The 24,642-nt window shown below is 41.0% G+C and overlaps 1 protein-coding gene across 10 annotated transcripts in view; it reads right to left on the bottom strand.

The window, feature by feature from the left end:
* The window catches only part of RARB (retinoic acid receptor beta), a 1,117,211-nt gene that overhangs the window by 295,584 nt on the left and 796,985 nt on the right, over positions 1–24,642 (bottom strand). The window contains exon 1 of one of the 10 annotated variants that reach the window (XM_077268927.1): positions 2,657–3,279. The exons of 8 other annotated variants lie outside the window; for them this stretch is intronic. In XM_077268927.1, coding sequence (XP_077125042.1) covers positions 2,657–2,819 — 163 coding nt within the window. In that variant the 5' untranslated portion in view covers positions 2,820–3,279. Of the gene's footprint in view, positions 1–2,656; positions 3,280–24,642 lie in introns of those variants that run through there. One more of the 10 variants, XM_077268931.1, reaches the window with a different exon arrangement.

The following is a 24,642-nucleotide window of genomic DNA, read 5'->3' as shown; positions in this document are numbered from 1 at the left end:
TATCAACCCAAACTGTAGTGAAAATCAATGGAGTGGGCAGGGCAAGCCTTTATGTGATGGGGTTGTATGGATAGTGGATCATGTGAAGGAGCAAAAATGATTATTACAACAACATTAGTAATATTAAAGGCTCCACCACAATCAAGTAGACGCTAGGTCTTCTCACCCTCTCTGGAGACACATTTTAGCAGCTTGCACATTTTTTTTTAAATCTCTGATCTACCCATGGTGAGTTGAAAAAAAGCAAAATGGCACCATAAAGAATGCAGTTTCCTCTCAAAATAATGGTGTGATCGATGATGGTCACAGCCTTAACATAACCGAGCACAAAACAGCCAACCATTATTGTGATGCTACAAAAAATAACTGCACATATAAATCTCCGCTTCACAGCATAGTAATAAATGTGGTGGAACGTAATATACGTCTTAAAAGCAAAGCTTCACTACTTAAAGTTTACTTTAAATTCCACTGTTGAGCTACAAAGAGATGTGTATTTCTATTCAATATATCTTACTAAGGCTTTATGCCATAAAATAAATACTTCAATAGTTCGGAGCAGAAACATCAAATACAATAGGTACCTGCACTTATGTATGTAACATAGGCTGGAGATCGAAACCACAGAAATCTCTTGCAAAACTGGACTAAAATACTTAATAGAAATATATGAAAAAATTGCTAAAAACAAAATAAAATGTTTAAAACTTTTTTTTTTTTTTACAAAAATGGAAGAATACAGAAAGGATAGCACAGCATAATATCAATATTCTATTTTAAAAAGAAGAGAATATATTTACAATGCATTTTTAAACATTTAGTTTGGGGGGTGTGATTGATAAAATATTATTATTTCTTAACTTTAAAGCTTAGGTAAGATCTAACAAAATTAAAAGAATTATAAAATATCTTTGAAAAAAATCCTTAGGCATCATGGTATCTAATTACACATCTGCCAAGTCAATTACGGTTTTTATTTTTCTTTTACTACATGTTTTCAGCATGGGGCCTCATTTTTTTAAATTTTGCCATGAATTTAATACTTGGGTTATGTCCAAGGCAGATTGTACAAGCCAAAATTTAGTTGCGGTAAAAAAAAAAAAATATGTTTATATACTCTTTCACGAAAGCACTAGAAAATAATTTATGTAGAGGCCAGATTTATAAAACATCGAGGGAGTGGAGTGGAGGAGGAGGCTATGAACACACTGACATGCAATCCTACATTAAAAAGGTAGTTTGATCGTACCATTAAGGCACATGAGCTTTCCCAGTTGGAATAAAAGCACCTTTACAAAAGGACTAAACCTAAACTCCCGGCTGTTAACACCAGGTTTCTGGTATTATATGAACTCGACATATGTTTAACATATTCACCGATTGCACAAACACAACCACGCTCACCCTAACCAGAACTACAGAGATGACAAAAGCAAAAATATAATGTCAGAGACATAAAGAACACTCAGTAAACCGAATACCTTGAATTACGTCAATAACTATATTTTATATGGCCCTTTTTATAGCGTCTGTCTCTACCACATTATGTGATATTTACAAACTTTGAATATGGTCATAAGCCAAGACGGTACACAAAATATTAAAAAGTACATAAGTCAGTTCATTTTTCTTTGTTAATCAGATTCTGTATATGGCATAGATATTGTCACACGTCAATGTCTTTTAGGGTTTGCATCATAGTGTGAAGAATCACCTTTTAGGATACACATTTAGGAAGAAGATGATCTTCAATAAGATGTCCTGAGCAATGGAGAGCTCATAAAGCACAAAGGTATCATCATTTAGGAGCAATCTGGAGCCAAGGTGTCGAAAACATTGTGATAAATAGCTCAGCAATCTATCTAAATCAGTGTCAGTGAAGGGCAGCATCCTGCAGGCTCTTCGGGGCAGTGAATGGCGTGTGCATTCTGGTGCCTTTGGTTATTTCTCAAAGTTAAAGCCAAAGTGCTAAAGCAGCACTACTGTTTACAATATATGTGTTCCCCGGCACCGTGTCAAGATCAGATAACAGGACTTTGTAGACCACAAGCAAAGAGTTCTCCTCCTTCACAAGCCTCCTACTGTAAATGTGCACACCACTGCCTGGAACTCAGGGCATGGCTATAATTGATGGCTAAACACTGAACAGTCCAAGAGTCAGGCTTATTTAGCAGGGCAGAAACTTCTAACTTCAGAGCAAAGTAAATTTAAAGGTGCGAAGGTCAAACTTTCCAAGAATTATGGCTTTAGAGACAACCAAAGTTTTAGCGTTGGAACTGGACTAGGAGAAAACTTGTGAGCATACAAATCACAGAAAAAAATAACTTTAACCTAGTTAAAAAAAAGGTTACTTTCAATCATGTAGTTATTTATTATTTCCATCTTATTTACTAATATTGATTTTGTTTTGATAATAAAACATTTTATGCTAGATAAAGTGCATATGATAAGCGAGTATACATACACATTTCCAAGAAATCTTTAATTATGACTAATAAAGAAATGCTATGATTCAAAATAAAATATTCATTTTATATGATGTCAAAATGTAAAAGTAAGAAATGCATTTTAATTGATGCCACTTTACATTTCAGTTATTTACGGCATGCAGAGAAGAGAACAAAATAAAGCCAGGCGGGCTGGTAAGTGGACCTACATTGAGCACTGTGCCGGTGCTGGTGCTGCCATTCTGTCTGTGCCAATCCGCTGAAGCATGCTTTAAGAGCTTTTTCCTGGAGCATGCAAGAAGACGGGCTCGCAGTGTAGAAATCCAGCATTTGTCCAGGGCTCACAGCTAGCACATCCATACAGTCAAACATGATTCCCCCCCTATACAGGATGCCTGTAAAAGTGCTTTTCCTTTAGGTGCAGAGTAAAATGGCATCTAAAAGTACACCCAACTCCATCAAACTCTGCCCCCTTTTTTTGGCACGTAGGCTGTTGGTCTATTTCCCAGACCAGAATCATGAATTATGACAGACAACACAGCTAAAAGCCTGTAATTGATCCAAATGATCATTTACTATTTTCCAAGCTTCCCAGCCATTCCAGCAGTGTAGGCGAGGGGGATGGAGAAATCCAAGCTGTCAGCTGCAGGCAAAATGTCTCTAAATTCCTGGAGGTGCTTGCAGCCTTCTGCAGCAGCGAAGAAGCTGCACCCGCTCTCCAGTTGTAACTGAGCTGAAAGTGGGTAAAAATAACAACATTTATTTCATCCAGGGCTCTGGTCCCCCCTTCTGCAGCGAATAGATCCTTCTGCTTTTGAACAGCTCACTTCCTACTACTTGTGTCACACAAAATGAAAGATTGGATTGCCTAATATATGCGAGTGAACTCTCCATGAACCCTTCCCAGGCTGCTAACCTTCAAATGACCCAAACCAGTCTGACATCACCAACTCCCAGGATTCTCACACAGCTTAAAGACTAGCAGCAGCCCTGCAGAAGAGCAGAGAGATGCAGGCAGCCGCTCGCTCCTTGCATTATCTGGGCTACGATTCTACGTTTACTTTCCAAATGTAAATACACAACCAGAAAGAGGAAGGGACCGTACACACAGTCCTCATGTGTCAGTCCTCACCGGTCACCAGTCGTGTTTGTTCTACGACCGGCTCCTTCTCGCCGTCTTAATCAGACGTATACATAATCCAGCTTTCCGTCGTCCTCGCTAAAGACTTAGCTGCTCCAATTTTGCACAGAAGATAATTTTACTCAATTAAAATTCAATGTAACTGTCACAGAGATTTCAGCATCACGGATGTATTTCCTCCTGTATATATATATTTTTTTTTACGCAGTAGCATGTCTGCAGATAACCAATAATCCACAGCTATGTCGTTGATAAACAGGAGAGGCTGCGGGGTGAGAAGACACATATGTCAAATTTAATTAGAGCTCTGTGCTTTTCCTTTACTGGAACAATAAGACGGAAAACAATTAAGGGCACGGTGGCGGCAGCCTTGGTGTTTATATCACAGCACAGTTCGCCTTTGGGGTGCGTCTGCTTGTATTCTGGTAGCCCTAATCACCCCCTCTTGCAGCGCGCCATCAGCACAAGAGGCCACTGTTGAGGCATCCATAAAAGCCATGTTTTCCTTACGCTGCCTCTACATGAGAAGGGTGTACTCTAAAAAGTGCGTCTTCCCACTTCAGAAAGCCATCGTACAACACTTGGCCTTGTAATCTGCTGGCGCTACATTCTTCACAACATGAGGACCTTTCTGGCTCAGCATCACCACTCGATATTGTGGAAATAAAATGGTCATTATTGATACCACTGTATAAAAAGATGAACGCTACAGTAATAAAGTCAGCTACGCAGTACATAAAAGATGCCGCAAATACTCAATGTCACATAACGTAGCTGTAACTGAGTAGTTAACCACCAGGAAGGTTACATTCCAGCACCATAAACAGCTAAAGTGGTTGTTAGAAAGTTGAACCTCCATAATTCTGCGTTGAATTTGGGGCCCTGAAAAATTCATAGCAAGTGCTCCATGAAGACAAAGGAAAGATGTATACATTTGTAACCAATAAAAGGATAGCGATCATTTTCATTTTTGAGATGAAAGCTTGACAAGTAGGTATGAGCGACTAATGTGAAGAAACCTATGTGCCAAGGTAGCAGGGCAAATTTCTCAAGCTAGAAATTTACTTTGAAAAGTCGTACATTTTCTAGTGTAAATATATTGAAAAACAGCATAATGGCAAATCTATGTGATACGCATCCCAGCACAAAACATCTGAAGATCGAAAAATATGGATAGGGCTCCAGAGTTGTACCAGTCTGACCTGGCATTCTTTTTTTTTCATCAAAACGTTTTTATTGAGGTACAAACATAGCAATACATAAAGTACCAGATCAGAAGAGTACATTGATTTTTGCAAACAGTATAAAAGAAAATACATAATAGCATATGAAATGAGAATTTACTTCATATCTTGGATATAATAACAACCCCCTACCAAAACCTACCTATTCCCACCCCAACAACAACTCACCCTTCTGGCAAGAATCAACCAAGAAGAAACATTAAACAACACATCCCTAGCGACTCGAGTGCTTCTGATACCACAGTTGGGAATTTAATCGTGTTTCCCCACTGCTTCCAAAATTTGGCTATGGCCCCCTCTTTACGTTAACCTTTTTCTCATTTAAAATAGGCACTGGATCATTCTTCTACATATTGTATTGGCCAGTTGTAGTGGAGCAGAGGATCTAATATCTCCCACACACCCTAAACACAAGATTTGACATTCAGAGGCAGATGAAGGTTATATACCTCTCTAACCAGCCATATTGTCCCATAATTCCCTAAGACTATGACATGACCACAACATACTGTATGGACCAATTCTGCCCTTTCCTCACTACATCTGGACATTGGTCATCCAGTCTAAGGTTAATTTTAAGCATAATTTTGGAGTTCTCCTTACTCTAGGAATAAGGAATTATTTTGATTTTCTCTGCGCCAAATTAATAAACATCTTTCCAGTTGATTCCATAACATCGTCCCATTCTTCTGAAGAAATGTGACCTATATTAATTTCCCATTTAGATCTAATGAAGACCACAGGGTCCCCTAAACCATGAGATAGCAAAGACTTATGCATTAATGAAATCAGGCAGTTAGTTGCTTTTGCTTGTACAACATAGTCCAGAAGCCTGTTTGAAGAGATCAAACACATTTTCCTGGGCCCTTATAACTTGTTTTAACTGTAGATATTTGTAAAAATCAGAGTTTCGTAATTGGAACATCTATTTTAGGTGATCAAACGTACAGAAGTATCCATAAAAAATATAACTGATATACTGTAAGTATTTCAACCCTTGTTTTCTCAATTCACTGAACCCTTTCAGATGACAGAGCTCACTCAGAAATAGATTATTCCATATTGGAGAATATTTAGAGTAAGCTCCCATACCCCACAATTTTTACAGTTCCAAAATATTATATGTATAAGAGTAAGGGTCGGGGTGTTACTGGATTTGGCTATGAGTATATTTGCCTTTAGGAGTTACAAAATATTATGTATGTTCTCCCCATGTTTGTGTGGGTGTCCTCCGGGTTCTCCCACATTCCAAAGACATACTGAAAGGGAATTTAGATTGTGGGCCCCATCAGGTACAGTGATGATAATGTGTGCAAAGACTGTAAAGCACTGCGGAATATGCTAGGTCTATATAAAAATAAAGATTATTATCCCCTCCCCCCATGTATTTCAGTACCACAGCCCCTGCATCCACCATTTTTCTAATGCCCATGACCTAAATTTTGGAGCTGAGAGCCCAGAAAATACCCCACATACATTTGGAAGGTCTAAATCGCCATGTTCCTTGAGCAACTGTAAGTTTTCCTATTTTATTCTAGGGACACCCTTTTTCTAGACCAGAAGATATTATGCATTTTCTTCAAGCAGTGCTTTGAAATCCAAACAGGGCATAGAATACAGATGGCATGAGCACATTTAAACGAGGTTTGTTCCAACAAGGGCAGAGAGGGATAGTTTCCCCCATGCTGTGACTTTATTTCTTGGCTTAACTACCAGGGGATTCAGGTCTAAAGGGATGTAGTCATTAACCTCACTGGTATTTAAACTTTTGCACTGCCGGGAAGACTCATTTGGTTGAAGATGTACATTCTAATCCATTGGGGAAGTAAAAGTCAACTTCGATCAACTAATATTAAGGCCAGAAAAGACCCCAAATTTAGAGTTTAATCCATTATTAGTGAGAGAGGTATTTAAATTATCAACGAACAGCAACAAGTCATCCACATACAGGGTGATCCGTTCCTCTTTGCCACTGTATGTAAAGCCCCTAATACTCAGGTGTTGTCTAATTATACAGGTCAAAGGCTCTATTGCAATTGTGAAAAGCAGGGGAGATAAAAGACAACCTTGCCTTATTCACCTAAAAAGATCAAAACTCTCCATCATACCCCAGTTAGGTCTTATTCTAGCTGTTCACGACTTTTATAGTAATATTAACCATTTGATAAAATCTTATTTCCCTCAGTACTGTCCACATACAGTGGGTACGGAAAGCATTCAAATCCCTTTAAATTTTGCACTCTTTGTTTCATTGCAGCCATTTAGTAAATTCAAAAAAGTTCATTTGTTTTCTCATTAATGAACACTCTGCACCCCATCTTGACTGAAAACCCCCCAGAAATGTAGTAATTTTTGCAAATTTATTAAGAAAAACTGAAAAATCACATGGTCATAAGTATTCAGACCCTTTTCTCAGTATTGAGTAGAAGCACCTTTTTGATCTAGTACAGCCATGAGTCTTCTTGGGAACGATGCAACAAGTTTTTCACACCTGGATTTGGGTATTCTCTGCCATTCTTCCATGCGGATTCTCTCCAGTTCCATCAGGTTGGATGATGAACGTTGGTGAAAAGCCATTTTCAGGTCTCTCCAGAGAAGCTCAATTGGGTTTAGGTCAGGGCTCTGGCTGGGCCAGTCAAGAATGGTCACAGAGTTGTTCTGAAGCCACTCCTTTCTTATTTTAGCTGTGCGCTTAGGGTCATTGTCTTGTTGGAAGGTGAAGCTTCGGCCAAGTCTGAGGTCCAGAGCACTCTGGAAGAGGTTTTCATCCAGGATATCTCTGTACTTGGCCGCATTCATGTTTCCTTCAATGACAACCAGTCATCCTGTCCCTGCAGCTTAAAAACAACCCCATAGCATGATGCTGTCACCACGTTTCACTGTTGGGATTGTAATGGGCAGGTGATGAGCAGTGCCTGGTTTTCTCCAACAAAGGAAAAAGGCCAATGCTTAAAAATGTGCACACCTGCTACGTAATGACAAAGAATACACATTTTATTATAACAGCAAGGACACAAACATCAATGTAAAACAAATTGAAAACATAACAAGAACGCCCTTCTCCATGTGCAAATATAAAAAAATTATACATATCTGTATAATGCTATACACCTGTACCCGGTAATCTATGACAAAAAACCATATATAGACTGTCATATAGTACAATAGTCATGCATAAAGGATTACTACGCATACAGCAAATGAAGACATGTAGCACTGGACCATGGTCCTAATGTGAGTATAGTGAGACAAAAGGTGGGCGTCCTCAAATTTGTCATGAATAAATACCCAACAGATATGTAGTGTAGGACAATGGATGGGTAAGATGAAGCCCTGTAGGAGTCAAAGAAACCTGCAGCCGAATAACCAAGCAATGGCAAAGTATGGGGTAATTGCTGGAAAGCATGCCATGTAAAGTGGCTGAGCCCAGCACAAAAAGACAATAAGCCTACCCCATTTGTGGTACAAATGACCGGACCTGGAAAGCAGCAAAATCTGCAAAAGTGCACAGGAAAGAATGCAGGTGGAGTTCGATTCCAAAAACAACAGGGCTGAGCACATCAAGGAGAAAGGTGTGGGAAGATCCCACGCGTATCGCTGCCGCGGGGCAGCTTCGTCAGGGAGAATTTTTTGTATGTTTCCTCAATTACTTGTTTCAGTGCCTGGTTTTCTCCACACATACCAATTAGAATTATCACCAAAAAGGTCTATCTTCCTCATATCAGACCAGATAATCTTATTTCTCAGTCTAAAGGTACCTTCACACGAAACGACATCGCTAGCGATCCGTGACGTTGCAGCGTCCTGGCTAGCGATATCGTTTTGTTTGACACGCAGCAGCGATCAGGATCCTGCTGTGATGTCGCTGGTCGCTGAATAAAGTCCAGAACTTTATTTGGTCGTCCGATCGCTGTGTATCGTTGTGTTTGAAAGCAAAAGCAACGATACCAGCGATGTTTTACACTGGTAACCAGGGTAAACATCGGGTTACCAAGCGCAGGGCCGCACTTAGTAACCCGATGTTTACCCTGGTTACCAGCGTAAAAGTAAAAAAAAAAAACAGTACATGCTCACCTCTGCGCGTCCCCCAGCGTCTGCTTCCTGACACTGACTGAGCGCCGGCCCCAAAGTGAAAGTGAAAGCACAGCAGTGACGTCACCGCTGTGCTGTTAGGGCCGGAGCTCAGTCAGTGTCAGGAAGCAGACGCTGGGGGACGCGCAGGTGAGCATGTACTGTTTGTTTTTTTTACTTTTACGCTGGTAACCAGGGTAAACATCGGGTTACTAAGCGCGGCCCTGCGCTTAGCAACCCGATGTTTACCCTGGTTACCCGGGGACCTCGGCATCGTTGGTCGCTGGAGAGCTGTCTGTGTGACAGCTCTCCAGCGATCAAACTGCGACGCTGCAGCGATCGGCATCGTTGTCGCTATCGCTGCAGCGTCGCTTCGTGTGAAGGTACCTTAAGAGTCCTTCATGTGTTTTTAGCAAACATTATGCGGGCTACCATATGTCTTGCACTGAGGAAAGGCTTCCGTTGGGCCACTCTGCCATAAAGGCCTGAGTGGTGGAGGACTGCAGTAATAGTAGACTTTGTGGAACTTTCTCCCATCTCCCTACTGCATCTCTGGAGCTCAGCCACAGTGATCTTGGGGTTCTTCTTTACCTCTCTCACTAAGGCTCTTCTCCCATGATTACTCAGTTTAGCTGGACGGCCAGGTCTAGGAAGACTTCTCTGGGTCCCAAACTTCTTCCATTTAATAATAATAAATAATAATAATTTTATAAATATAGCGCCAACATATTCCGCAGCGCTTTACAAATTATAGAGGGGACTTGTACAGACAATAGACATTACAGCATAACAGAAATCACAGTTCAAAACAGATACCAAGAGGAATGAGGGCCCTGCTCGCAAGCTTACAAACTATGAGGAAAAGGGGAGACACGAGAGGTGGATGGTAACAATTGCTTTAGCTGTTCGGACCAGCCATAGTGTAAGGCTCGGGTGTTCATGTAAAGCTGCATGAACCAGCTAACTGCCTAAGTATGTAGCAGTACAAACACATGGGCTATTAACTGCATGAAGTGTATGAGAACATGATGCGAGGAATCTGATTATGTTTTTTTTTTTTTTTTTTTTTGAATGGGCCACACAGGGATAGTTAGGTTAATGCGTTGAGGCGGTAGGCCAATCTGAACAAATGAGTTTTTAGGGCACGCTTAAAACTGTGGGGATTGGGGATTAATCGTATTAACCTAGGTAGTGCATTCCAAAGAGTCGGCGCAGCACGTGTAAAGTCTTGGAGACGGGAGTGGGAGGTTCTGATTATTGAGGATGCTAACCTGAGGTCATTTGCGGAGCGGAGGGCACGGGTAGGTTGATAGACTGAGACCAGAGAGGAAATGTAGGGTGGTGCTGAGCCATGGAGTGCTTTGTGGATGAGGGTAGTAGTTTTGTACTGGATTCTGGAGTGGATGGGTAGCCAGTGTAATGACTGGCACAAGGTAGAGGCATCGGTGTAATGGTTGGTGAGGAACATGATCCTGGCAGCAGCATTCAGGACAGATTGGAGCGGGGAGAGTATGGTAAGAGGGAGGCCGATTAGCAGAGAGTTACAATAGTCCAGACGAGAATGAAAAAGTGAAACAGTAAGAGTTTTTGCAGAGTCGAAAGTAAGAAAGGGGCGAATTCTAGAAATGTTTTTGAGATGCAGATAAGAAGAGCGAGCCAGTGATCGGATGTGGGGGGTGAATGAAAGCTCCGAATCAAGTATGACCCCAAGGCAGCGGGCATGTTGCTTTGGAGTAATGGTGGAACCGCACACGGAAATGGCAATGTCAGGCAAAGGTAGGTTAATTGAGGGAGAGAACACGAGGAGTTCAGTTTTTGACAGGTTCAGTTTCAGATAGAGGGAGGACATGATGTTAGAAACATCGGTAAGACAATCACTGGTGTTTTCTAAAAAGGTCGGCGTGATAACAGGAGAAGAAGTGTATAATTGGGTGTCGTCAGCATAGAGATGGTACTGGAAACCAAATCTACTGATTGTTTGTCCAATAGAGGCAGTATACAAAGAGAAGAGGAGGGGGCCTAGGACTGATCCCTGAGGAACCCCAACAGTAAGGGGAAGGTGAGAGGAGGAGGAACCAACAAAAGATACAGTGAAGGAGCGGTCAGAGAGATAGGAGGAGAACCAGGAGAGAACGGTGTCATTGAGGCCGATGGAGCGGAGCATAGTGAGGAGGAGCTGATGATCCACAGTGTCAAATGCTGCGGACAGATTCAGGAGAATTAGCATGGAGTAGTGACCATTAGATTTAGCTGTTAGTAGGTCATTAGAGACTTTAGTGAAGGCACTTTCAGTAGAGTGTAAAGAGCGGAAACCAGATTGAAGAGGGTCGAGAAGAGAGTTATCTGAGAGATAGCGGGTAAGACGGGAGTGGACCAGGCGTTCGAGGAGTTTGGAAATGAAGGGAAGATTAGAGACAGGTCTATAATTAGCAGCACAGTTTTGATCGAGGGATGGTTTTTAAGTAATGGATGTATGATGGCATGCTTAAATGAGGATGGAAAAATACCGGAAGTGAGAGAAAGGTTGAATATTTTTGTTAGGTGAGAGGTGACAGCCAGGGACAGGAGATGTGACGGAATGGGGTCACTGGTGCAAGTGGTTGGGCGAGAAGATGCAAGGAGCCTGATTACTTCTTCTTCTGTAACTGGTTCAAAGTCAGAGAGTGAACTAGATGCAGTGGGGGAGGGATTTAAGGATTATGGAGGCCACTGTGCTCTTAGGAACCTTGAGTACTGCAGAAATTGTGTTGTAACCTTGACCAGATCTGTGCCTTGCCACAATTCTGTCTCTGAGCTCCTTGGCTAGTTCCTTTGACATCATGATTCTCATTTGGTCTGACATGCACTGTGAGCTGTGAGGTCTTATATTGACAGGTGTGTGTCTTTCCAAATAAAGTCCTATCAGTTTAATTAAACACAGCTGGACTGCAATGAAGGAGTAGAACCATCATAAGGAGGATCACAAGGAAATGGACAGCATGTGACTTAAATATGAGTGTCTGAGCAAAGGGTCTGAATACTATTGACCATGTGATATTTCAGTTTTTCTTTTTTATTAAATTTGCAAAAATCACTACATTTCTGTTTTTTTTCCAGTCAAGATGGGTGCAGAGTGTACATTGATGAGAAAAAAATGAACTTTTTTGAATTTACCAAATGGCTGCAATGAAACAAAGAGTGAAAAATTTAAAGGAGTATGAATACTTTCTGTACCCACTGTAGAAATTAAAGTAAGTAAATTCCAGCCCCAATAGTACTAATGTTACATGTTAGCATTAAATGAGGTTGCAGTCCTGAAACGGAGAGAACCTGTTGGAATTAATAGAATGTAGTGACAAAAAGGACTTTTGGCATCAATGTGCATTAGGGTTGTCTTACACACGTCAGGATTTCTTCAGGAATTTTTGCGGGTTTTTTTGCGGATTTACCCGATAAAAACGCTATAGTACCGCATAAAAAACGCATACATTATGCATCCTATCATTTAGAATGCATTCCGCATTTTTTGTGCACATGTTGCGTTTTTTTCCACAAAAAAAATACATTCCGGAAAAAGAAGCAACATGTTCATTATTTTTGCGGATTTTTGGCGGATTTTTCATTAAATTGGAGTGTCAGGAAAAAAACGCAAAAAATCTACATAGAATCCGCAAAAAAAAACGCAGAAAAAACATGTAAAAAACGCAAAAAAAAAAACGCATGCGGATTTCTGGCAGAAATGTCCGGATTTTGTCAGGAAAATTTCTGCAAGAAATCCTGATGTGTGCACATACCCCGAGGATTCAAAAAATGTTGTAGTGCCAAGGGCGACAATCCTGACCTTGGCAGGATAGATCAAGTATTGCGACCCAGTATCTTTATCCTCCTGTTTATGTCCTGAAACTGGGACCTTTTGCGCTGGACCTCCACTGAGAAGTCTGGGAAAAGGGAGATTTTCTGTCACCCCATCTTGATGCCCTGCATCTTTCTTGCTTTACTTAATATATCTCAGTCCTTGCAGTGCAGGATTTTGATAACAATAGACCAAAGGGGTCTGCCCACTGGGCTCAGTCTTGTGGGGACCATGTGAGCTCTCTCCACAGCAAACAATGGAGGGTATCTTTAACAAAGGTAGCCAGTAACCATTTAAAAAAAAAAAAAATCATCTGGGTCATCATTCCTCTCAGCCTTTTCAAGAACCCATACCAGTCTAATATTTTTGTGCTTCTGATGATTTTCCTGCTCATCAGCCTTGGCCAACAGAGCTGTGACTGCTTGTGTATGACTCTGTATATCTCTGCGGACTGGTGAGAAAGCGTAAAAAAACTCATTAATTGTGCTCTCCACTCCTGTGGTGCGTTCCACCCCCTTCTGCACATCATGACATAGTATAGAAATAGATTCTTGTATATGGCCATCTTGTTCCAATAGAGTATTGAGAGTAAAGTTGCATATATTAACTGCATTAAGGACAGGGAGGGCAAGTCCCCTTGGAAAACTCTGAGGATACAACTTTTCCCTAGAAAAGGGAACCATTATGCCTTTGAGGGCTTACAGCCGTGCCATGACGTCTCCTGTCACATCTGTCTCCGCCGGTAGTGCAAACACCCTCTTTGATTTCTTCCGGCACCATATCTTCATCTTTCCCCTTCTTGGCGCACGTCATGACATGGACGTCCTGTGACTTTAAGGTAGCGGGTGAGTGAATTCCTAGTTCATTCCACTGCCTCTAAATGACTCTTTCAGGAAGAGTGAAGCGAAAGCTCGGGGAAGGCACGTCTCATCGCATATACCTTGCTACAGTTCACCTGGCATTCTTTTTAGTCAATGCGGATATGTGCAAAAGCAGTATGTATACACTGTTAGTAAGTGTTGACCATGTTGCACAAGGGAGGACATTTTTATTAATATATAATTGATAGCTTAATTTACTATAAAACTACATTTAGTGGAAGAAGCCAAACTAATGAAAGGCTAGCCCGTGGAGGCATTCTGATCTGTAGACAGGATTCTGCTTTGGGATCATCATTGTGGCAATCATGTACATGTTACTGTGACATGTACCAGCTACTTAAAGATTATTGCTTCCCAAGTACATCCATTGATGACAACTACATTCCCTAGAGCAGTGTTCCCCAACTCCGGTCCTCAAGAGCCACCAACAGGTCTTGTTTTCAGTATTTCCTTAGTATGGCCCAGGTGATAATTGCATCACCTGCACAGGCAATAATTCCATCACCTGTGCAATACTAAGGAAATCCTGAAAACATGACCTGTTCGTGGCTCTTGAGGACCGGAGTTGGGGAACACTGCCCTAGAGGCAGTGGTGTCTGTTACACTGCAGCACTGCACAAACTGAACAGGATTAGTTTGAGGACTATACAGTTCAAAGTCTTCAGAGGTGGAATGGCACTAGGTCAGCATCAGTCACAGTTAGAGAACGTTCAATCACATCTCTCCGTTCACGTGCGGTCAGCAAGGAGCAACTGGATTTATGGTGCTCAGCTACGCTCAAGTGTTGCAATACGAAATTTCACAAAGTAAGTTTTCAGAAAATAGCGGCACTCACCAGTTTGCTGATCCAAAGTGTTTAATCCATGTGCAGATTAGTACAAACACATACTGTCATGGACCCGTAGAAGTGCTGATTGCACGAAATGGCCGTCGTCCTCCTGCACTCCCCGCACCCTCCGTACTTTCCAGTATGTGTTTGTACTCATCTGCACATGGATTAAACACTTTGGATCAGCAAACTGGTGAGTGCCGCTATTTTCTGAAAACTTACTTTGTGAAATTTCTATACAGTTCAAAGTCTCAAATTTCTTAGGTCTCAATGTGATAAAGCAGCTATGGATGTTTTGGAATACCTAGTTTGATCCATTGAGGTCCCACCTCACGATCTGCAGGAAATAAAAAGGACCTTTCACCAAATTTTTCATGTTGAACTGGACAAACTTTTCTTTTTGCCTCACCATTGCAGAGATATTACCAATCAAAGTATTTGGACTCTAATGAGGAAACTTTGGTTAAGTCCAAGGGAATGTTATCAGATAGTTTTCGCTGGGATGTGTGTACTTCTCCATATATGATACTGAATAATAAGAACGCAGGAACATTCAAAAGAAAGAACACAACCTACCTTAGCTTAGAGCAGGTTTCACAGTGTTTGAGATGTAATGAAACCGATGTGATCTCTTGGTCTAACCTTCTACATGGTTAAAAAGCACAGATGACTAACACCTTTTAGATAAGTTTTCTGTGGGTGGGCTGAGGTGGCAGGGCAGCTAAGTTTAGCTGTGTCACATTACAAGCACTTCTATCAGTTCTCCTCGTTTCATAGCAAGGTCACCTCTGCTGTACTGCCCATCCCCACACATTGTCTGCCAGTAATTATTATCAGTCTGTTGTGTTCAGAGCGACTTGTAATCGCTCTGCAGTGAGAGCAAAATATGCTGTCATTACATCTCACACAGGAATAGCCCAGAACAGACAGTTTGTTCATGTTTGAGATGCAATGACAGCCCTGATCTCACTGAAGAGCCAAGCTCCTTGGCCACAGCAGACATTAGTGTAATTACTTCTCACACACTTGGAAACCAGCTCTAAGCTATGGTGGGACAGTGTTCTGTCTCCAGTGTGTTGCTGGCTGCATATCATTGCTCAGAATCATACAGGGGGAAAAAGTACACGCCCCCAGTGAAAACAGCCTCCTAACAACCACTTTGACTTTGCAAAAGTTAACTCATTAGGTGTCAAAGCCAAATATTTTGATTGCTAAGACCTGTGTGACGGAAAGGCAACATTAAAAAATATAAATAAAAGAAATGTTGTATTCTACTATGCATCCTGTTTCCAGTTCAACATGAAAAAAATGGCGAAAGTTACTCTTTAAAGGATGTGATGCTATTGTCTTAGTGCCAGGTCCAAAGAAAGCATTTAGAGGTTTTGTAGTCTACATGCCCCGATGGGTTGGAGATGTTTGGTGGCACAAGGGGACCTAAGTAATATTAGGCAGGTGGTTTAATGGTAGGGCTCACTGTTATAAAATAAACAATACCTTAAAAAATATCATATATTAGAAATGCTACAATATCTCTACACTAACCACATTTGCATGGTCTGTTGTGAAGAAACACTGTAGCATTAGCTTCAAATAATGTACGGTAATGTAATTGCTTACATAACATTAACGGTATATATGTGACTTACATAATGAGCTATGCACCATCATTTCTTTAATAAAGAACCAATGGGACCAGGTCGATGCTGAATTATTAAGTATTCTAAATCAATGTTTGTCTGTTTTTTATGCTTACTTAGCTAAAGGACATGAAAGTATATACTGATCAAAATAATACCTAGAGGGTAGTTCCCAAAATTAAAAGTTGCTAATCACTCTGGGTCCGACCGCTAAGACCCTAATTCTCTGAAAGCAGAGGATATCGTGCATACACCCCTCCAATCCATTCATTCATTCTCTATGGTAGTGCTTAGAGGATATCGAGCATACACCCCTCCAATCCATTCATTCTCTATGGTGGTGCTGGAAAGAGCCGAGTACAGTAATTATCTATTCCCGGATGTCCTATAGGAGGTGTATATTCTTCACATCTTCTCCATTCAGATGGGGCTCTGCAGACTCCTGCTCTCAGAATCACATGGAGTCCAAGCAATCCTACCACCAGCAAACATTAAAGGGGATTTCCCCATGAATCCTGACAGCGTGCAATGTGCACCCTGAAAGGATTCAAAAGTATGTAGTCATATAGAGTGACTGCAGAATTTTATCAAAACACAGGACAACCCCTTTATGGATGTCAACTTTCTGAACTTTTCTTATACATTGACTCTTAGCAATAGATCAGTCAGAAACTGATTTTGTCCGGATCCCCATAAACTTTTATGGCCAAGTCTGGTCAGCAAAATGGATAAGAAAAGGACATGCTCTAAGCCTTGGGGACTGGATACACCACTCCGTTTTTAAAATGCATGTGCATATAGATCAATTAAACATACAGCACATGGACATGTAATACAGATGTGTGAATGTAGCCTAAAAAAACTGTAGTTGTCTTTGCTTTCTTGAAATTGAAAAGTTTTTTATTTCTGCTCTGCTTCTTCCATTATTATGCATTTTGTTCTATTTTTCTTTCATAAAACTTTTGTTTTTGTATACGATATACATGAAGCCCACACCTATAAGAAATGAATATTCACAGAATGACATTGACCTTGTCAACAAAGCAGATTCTGAGAAAACAACACATTTCTACCACTTTCAAAGACAAGGCCGAATGAAGGTAGTTCTAAGAAAGGTTTACAGTGAGTTATTGTGTTTACTGTCAGCCATTAGCTGTACGCCATTACAGTGGAAATATTTTCTGCTTCAATTGTTAATGTGTTTACTGCAAGTCATAACAGATCGATAATAACAATATAAATGGTTTATCATCTAAATCTGAAAATAATTGACAGGTTATTTCCATTCTAACCCAGAACAGCAGGTAGTGCAAATGTTATATAACTGTTAGGATAAGGTTTCAAATGGTGGTGTTAGGCTAGCATTAAAAGGGTTGTCAGACAGTAAAACATTTTTGTAAGCCATGGATTGATTGAAAATAATAAATGGTGGTGTACTTCCAGTGCAGGCTTCTCAGGAGGTCTCTGCTGGCTCCAGAATCAATGTCAGCCCTATTCCGATGTTCCCGCCGGTAACTGGCCGCATGGGACAGGTAAATAGAGGAGTGCGTTATCGGACGTTTCTACATAGGTCCTCTATTTTACCCTGTAGCACGTCTTGCAGGTTCAGTTACAATCTGTTGCATCTGTAGTTCTACAATCTATGGACTAATGCTTCAGTAGTCATAGAACCTCTCTGTGATTTATGTGTCATAATTTACAGCAATGGGTACATTGATAACTATGTCATTTTCTGCATTTTTGGATTTTATTTCCTGACTGAAGAAATCACATTCTGTAATACACTAATTTTAGACACTTACAAGTGATTTCCGGTCACACTGTTGATGACCTATAAATAGGATTTTAGGACATATGGCATATTACCTTTAAAGGAAACATGTTAGAAACTTCCCCCCATCAAAACATTAATAAGATTGTGTAGCTCTTTAAAAGATAAACCATTTGATACCTTTATGATCTCAAAGCGATGCCCCAACAGAAAGAAATCACATTTTGAAGTTGTATCTGAAAGTGCATTAGGGCGTGACAATGCACTTCTAGCTTTCAGCCTTAAGCTTTATTTCCTTCCTAACAGAAGCCTCCCCTGGCTGATTTCTCTCGGCTATAGACTTCTCAAGCTACGTGCCAATCACCAGTGGAGGCTGCTGTTAGGTAGGAAATACAGAGCAAGGCTGAGAATCTAGAAGTGGATCGTTACGCGGAGCCACAATGCACTTCCAGACAATTTAAAAATGTGATTTCCGGCTGATGGAGAATCACTTTGGGGTCATAAAGGGATCAACTGTCTTATCATTTAAAGGGCTACACAAACATATTAATGATTTTGGAGGTGGGGGGAATAAAAGTTTCTGACAGGTTCCCTTCAAAGTGAAATTTAAAAAAAATAGTCTATAGAGACCTATCTGACTTACAAGTACCCATTTAGCCACATATGATAAACACTATCTGCAGTGTATGAACCAGACACTCAGAATAAGTCAAATGCCAAAACTGAAGGAAAGTGTATGATGATTCTAGAAATACAGGGGAAGGACAGGAGAGCCGACTGAGGGGCTGATATGGACAGTTAGGTCTCTTTATACATAGGATTGTGGCCTACACACAGAATTTGTCACTTGAAAAATGGGGTAATAACAACGAGTAGTCAATACGCAAATCCGGGGTCTAAATTCAGAGCACAAAGGACATACCAGACAGAGCTGAAAGCTACAACGGGCAGTTCTATGGGACTGACAGCTTAGTTAAGTAGCTGGGTAATCCCTTGGAACAGGAAACACCTGAAATAAGCTCAGGACCTGCCAGTCTAAGGTTGGGTGGCTGAGCTGTCAATCAAAATAACGACAGCTCAGCACACCCCTGCACTAGATTGGATGACTGAGCTGTCAATGAAAAAATACCGACAGTTCAGCACGACCCTGCACTAGATTGGAAGACTGAGCTGTCAGCCACTGCGTCCAAGACACAATGACATATGGAATCATGGCACTTGCCACATGAATAAGGATAATAATAGGGTATGGTAGCTTTTAGATTCTAAAATGTTAATGATTACTGGATGGCCATAAAAATAGGAAAAACTTAAATCTGATGTAGAGAACCAGTAGAAGTGTTCCGATTCTATCCTTGTAACATTATTGAGCAGCCTAAACTTCTGTGTCCTCAAATGGTGGCGGACTTACAGAAGTCTGAACTACAGATGGTGATATACTTGAAGATTAAAGGGGTCCTGTCATATGGCGTCTGATCTGCAAGCAGCATATTATAGTGCAGAAGAAGCTGTCCACAGTATTAAATCATTTTGTGGGAATATATTCAGTAAAACTTGAATTTTATTTATATACATTTCTGCTTTTCACATGCTTAGATGTCCAGGTCTTGCTCAGTAATTGAGAGATGTATGACTGTACATACAGAAATAACTGTCAATCAATAATGAGGACCGCACTCTGGACTCCTAAGTATAAAATGAGCAGGAATTTGAAAGTTACACTGAAACGTTTCCCTCAAACTGTACATCAGTATGCTCAGCTTCTCCTGCTCTGCATCGTGCTGCCCACATGTATATGTCTTGGCTCTCCCCAAGTCATCAGTAGCCCTCTTACTTTTCCTATCCTGTTATCACCTCCCCACTTTTAAACTCTTGCAAACTCATCTCCTCACCTAGTTAAATATTACTTTACATAATCCCGAGGTAAATATTTGGTTATTCCCTAAAATTACCAAACAGAACAGATAGTTGTTGGCCATATGCTCATTCGGCTGCCAGCTACCTCTCCCGAGCCCTCCATACACAGGAACACTTAGTTGAGAGCTCTTGTGTTCTCTACGACAGAGCCACTGCCAGACTTCTCCAAAATGATTGGTCATTAGAAATACGACATGCCAGATCCTTCTTTCATCTGACATCTGTCAGGAAAAAGTCAGGAGGCCACCATGCACATTAGTCTGTCAGCCAACGTTAGTCTAATGTGTACGGGGCCTTAAGAATCAGATGAATAAAACCTAGTTGCATGATGACTGAGTACCATTATCTTTGTAGATTGTGCCCTTTTACATTATGTAATGACTATCTATGTGAGAAAAGATTACATTTTTGGTGCTTAAAGGGAATCTGTCACCCCAAAAATGGCCTATAAACTTAAGGTACCGTCACACTCAGCGACGCTGCGGCGATATAGACAACGAGCCGACCTAAACTAGATCGCTGGAGCATCGCTGTTTAGGTCGCTGTAGAGACGTCAAACACAGCAACTCCAGAACGATGCAGGAGCGATCCAGTGACGTAACGGCGACTCACTTCTCGTTCTCGCTGGTTGTTAGCTCCATGTCAAACATTGCTGGCGTCGTTGCTTTTGATGTCAAACATGACGATACACGCCGACCTGGCGACGAAATAAAGTTCTGGACTTCTAGCTCCGACCAGCGATGGCACAGCGGGATCCAGATCGCTGCTGCGTGTCAAACACAACAAGAGCGCTATCCAGGACGCTGCAACATCACGGATTGTTGTCGTTCTCGTTGCAAAGTTGCTGAGTGTGACGGTACCTTAAGGCCACCAGCATCATTGGCTTATCTACAGCATTCTGTAATGCTGTAGATAAGCCCCCCCCATTTCTCCTGAAAGATAAGAAAAACAGATTCCCTTTAAACAGCAGCCACAATAAGGCTACTTTCTCATTAGCGTCGGGCACTGTATGTCGCAATGCATCGTTGTGGAGAAAAAACGCATCCTGCAAAGTTGTCTGCAGGATGCGTTTTTCCTCCATAGACTTTTATTAGCGACGCATTGCGACAAAGTGCCACACGTCGCAACCGTCGTGCGACAGTTGCGTCGTGCTTTGGCGCACCGCCGCCACAAAAAAAGTTACATGTAAAGGTAAAGTTTTTTTGTGCATCGAGTCCGCCATTTTCGACCGCGCATGCGTGTCCGAAACTCCGCCCCCCCTTCCCGGACCTTGCAATGGGGCAGCGGAAGCGTCGTAAGACTGCTTCCGCTGCCCACGTCGGGCATTTTTCTCACAGTATGTGTCGGTACGTCGGGCCGACGCAGTGCGACGGCCCCTTACCGACGCTAGTGTGAAAGTAGCCTAATAAAACCTCCCCTAGAATCCAGCCTAATGGAATCTAGAAGTTTTTGGCACTCTCATGCAAAGTGTCCTTATGGGGTTTCTTGGTTTATTTTCTGGTTAAATATATATATATATATATGTATATATGTATATATATATATATATATATATATATATATATATATATATATATATATATATATATATATATATATATATATATATATATATATATATGTTTTGAACCCACATTGTAGTAGCATAAATTTGGAATGTTGGAATTAGTCCATTACGAAAATTCTGAGTGGTCGAATATTTAAACCAGTTGAAGATGAAGCTGGGCAATGTGGTCTAAGGATAAATCTGACTTTTTACACTATGACTTTTTGGTTAAATAAACTTAAAACATAGAGGCACTTTTCTTTCTTTTACATAAAACAGTTACAGTATACTGAGAAAATACCCTATATCCCACCAAATGCATCTATACCTAGTGAGAGCACCCACCTCGAACAGAGCAGCCCTTACAAATGCCCATTATATAGAGTGTATTTATGAAAGGCGTCATCCAGGCAAAATAAAAGCTTGCCCAGAGGACTGGATTGGTAAAATATAAGTTAATTCTATCGCCACACATCTGAATCCAGTGCAGGCCGTTCCGTCGTCTGTGTTGGCACAGGGAACGGCCTGGTTCCAGGTGGGTTCCAGTAGGTGAATATAAGTACGTTTGTAATTTTTTACAAATCCAGTTGTTGGGCCAAGTTTTATTTTGTCCAGATAAATCCTTGAAACGCTTTATAATGAAAGAATAAGATAAGGTGAAACTGGTGGGCAAAGGCTGGACTCTTCTCCAGAATATGTGTCTGCGGTTGTGGTTCAGGCACATTCACTGGATAATCAGCCTTTTTTCTAATCTCATACGACCCCTTTAAACGGGGACATGAACATGTTCTCCCCTTCTCCAGAGTCCTATAATGCTGTCAGTTGGATGACTCACTAAACCCAGAAGTTCCATCCCAGAAAAAGTCATCAGGGATAGTTGTGAACACAAAGCTTGGCAGTCATAAAGGAAGTATTTGATATCCATTGATATATTTTCATTTTCAGCATTTCTGGATAAAGATATCAAAACAATTGTTTCACTTGAAAGTCATTTCAAGGTGAAACTAAACAAGATCGTTTTCTGCTTTAAAATACACTTTCTCCTTACTGATACAATAAACATATATTTGTTAAATTGGTTTTCCATTTATTGCATATTGGTAGCATATGCCATTAGTTGTTGATTGGTGGGAAACTAGTGAAGCGTTTAGTACTACTGCACAGCGGTAATACGGGACACTCACTGCAGGGAAATGCAGCATAGCCCCACTTACAGTACTTAGATTTTAGACATCCGCCCCTTTCTGCATCCTAGTAATATTCCACAACATTGAGTGCTAGTAATACCCACTGAAGCTTGAGCTATTGTGTACTTTGTAGTGCTTCAGTATCAGTTGTATTACCAACCTGATCACACAGTATTAGGCAGCGCTTTGGAAGCAGCACATGTCCGCAGCATTGCCGGCTTCTGAACGCAGGTGATTCCGCATGTGTTCATTGATCCGTGCGGAATCACCACGTCCAATACATTGCACAGGTGATATTTATCTTGCAGAGTCTCGTGTCTCCACAAGATAAATAGACATGCTGCGGTCTGGAAAGACGCACCACATGTCCGCCTTTGCAGGGAAGCCGCGGGTGTCGATCCACGCATAGTGGGCATGGGATTTCTTGAAATTCCATCCACTATACTGCAACATCTGGCTGCTGCGGGTTGGAAGCTGCACAAGTTCATAGCGTCCAACCCGCAGCGTTTACTGACCTAACACAAAATGTTCATCTGAGTGATAATAGCAATTATTGTTCAATATCCTTCCCCTTACTAACAAATCATTAACATACCCAATACCTATACCCAACATCAACAATACAAATCTGCAAGTATTGTTAGCACTACAAGTACAAGTTGCCTATGCAGTTCATTTTTTTATAAACATTTTATTATATCGTGATAAAATTTCAGTTAAAACTATAATATGAAGTGTAATTTTTTTTCAGAAATAACCAACTGTACGTCAAACCTTAAAGTGAACCTGTCAGCAGGATTGTGCACAGTAACCTACAGTGTCAGGTCGGCGCCGTTATACTGATTACAATGATACCTGGGTTGATGAAATCCGTCTTGTGGTTGTTGTTTAACCTTTATTTTCAGTTTTGAGTTAATTATATTCTCGTGCTCCAGGGCGGCCTGTGGGGGTCTTCATGTGGTGCTCTAATTAGGTATTCATGTGTATGGCTTATGACAAGACTGATCCCTCACTGACTGCCCCCTAGTTCACACAATGAATATTATATATGGATTGAAAAAAAAAAATCCTTCTGCAGGCTGGTGCCGGTGGTGGCGTCTGCACTGCAGCATGATTGCATATCTAATGTGCAGTTCATTCTTTTTTTTTTTTTTTGATGGTATCCATAAATTCCTAAAAAAAAAAAAAAAAAAAAAAAATCAGTTTGAAAATGTCTGATAGCTGCTACTGTGCCATCTAGAAGGAGCCCTCCACTTCACATAGGCCTCCATACATCAAGATGTATGGGGTTTTTTGCCGGATGAAAGAGTGCAGCCGTTTGGACAGAAGTGTTTCTACAGTACTGTCTGTAGCTCAGACATATAGGTGGCAAAACTTTCCAGTGGGATGCTAGCCAGTTAGTAAAGAATAACTAAACTTTATTTTTTTTATAATTTTGTCCAGCATGGAAAGTTATGAAGCTTTATACATCACTTTATTAGGGGTTTTCTGCTCATTGCTATGAAAAAATGCATGCAAGTGGCTTCTACACCCGGACTTTCATCCCAGTCACCCCAGTTTACCTGCAGTGATAGCTGAATGTACTCATTAGGAGTACAGATGCTGGCAGTGAAAAGGTCAGCACCTGTCTCCTCAAAGTTGTGCTTATCAGCAGCTTAGGGTATGTGTCCACGTTCAGGATTGCATCAGGATTTGGTCAGGATTTTACGTCAGTATTTGTAAGCCAAAACCAGGAGTGGGTGATAAATGCAGAATTGGTGCATGTATTTCTATTATACTTTTCCTCTAATTGTTCCACTCCTGATACTGATGGAAAATCCTGACCAAATCCTGATGCAGTCCTGAACGTGGACACATACCCTTATTGTCAGAGTTACACAAGTGCTGAGCTGACCCATCTCTGCCATCTTCTGGGCTCCCAATCAATAACCAAAATCAATTATTTACCAATCAAAAAACCAGTGTATAGTAGCAAGGTAAACATATAGGTCTCAATTATTAAAAATTAACCTTTATTAGATCCCACTAAAATACCGTAGGGTATATATACCCAACCGGTCTGAGAAAAGACAAGATGAAAACTAACAACAGACCAAAAACGAGTTACACCATTTAAAATTCCACACAAAACCCCTCCTT

Source organism: Ranitomeya variabilis, chromosome 6 (genome assembly GCF_051348905.1).
Source record: "Ranitomeya variabilis isolate aRanVar5 chromosome 6, aRanVar5.hap1, whole genome shotgun sequence".
NCBI lineage: Eukaryota > Metazoa > Chordata > Amphibia > Anura > Dendrobatidae > Ranitomeya > Ranitomeya variabilis.
This window is presented reverse-complemented; position numbering and strand designations above follow the sequence as displayed.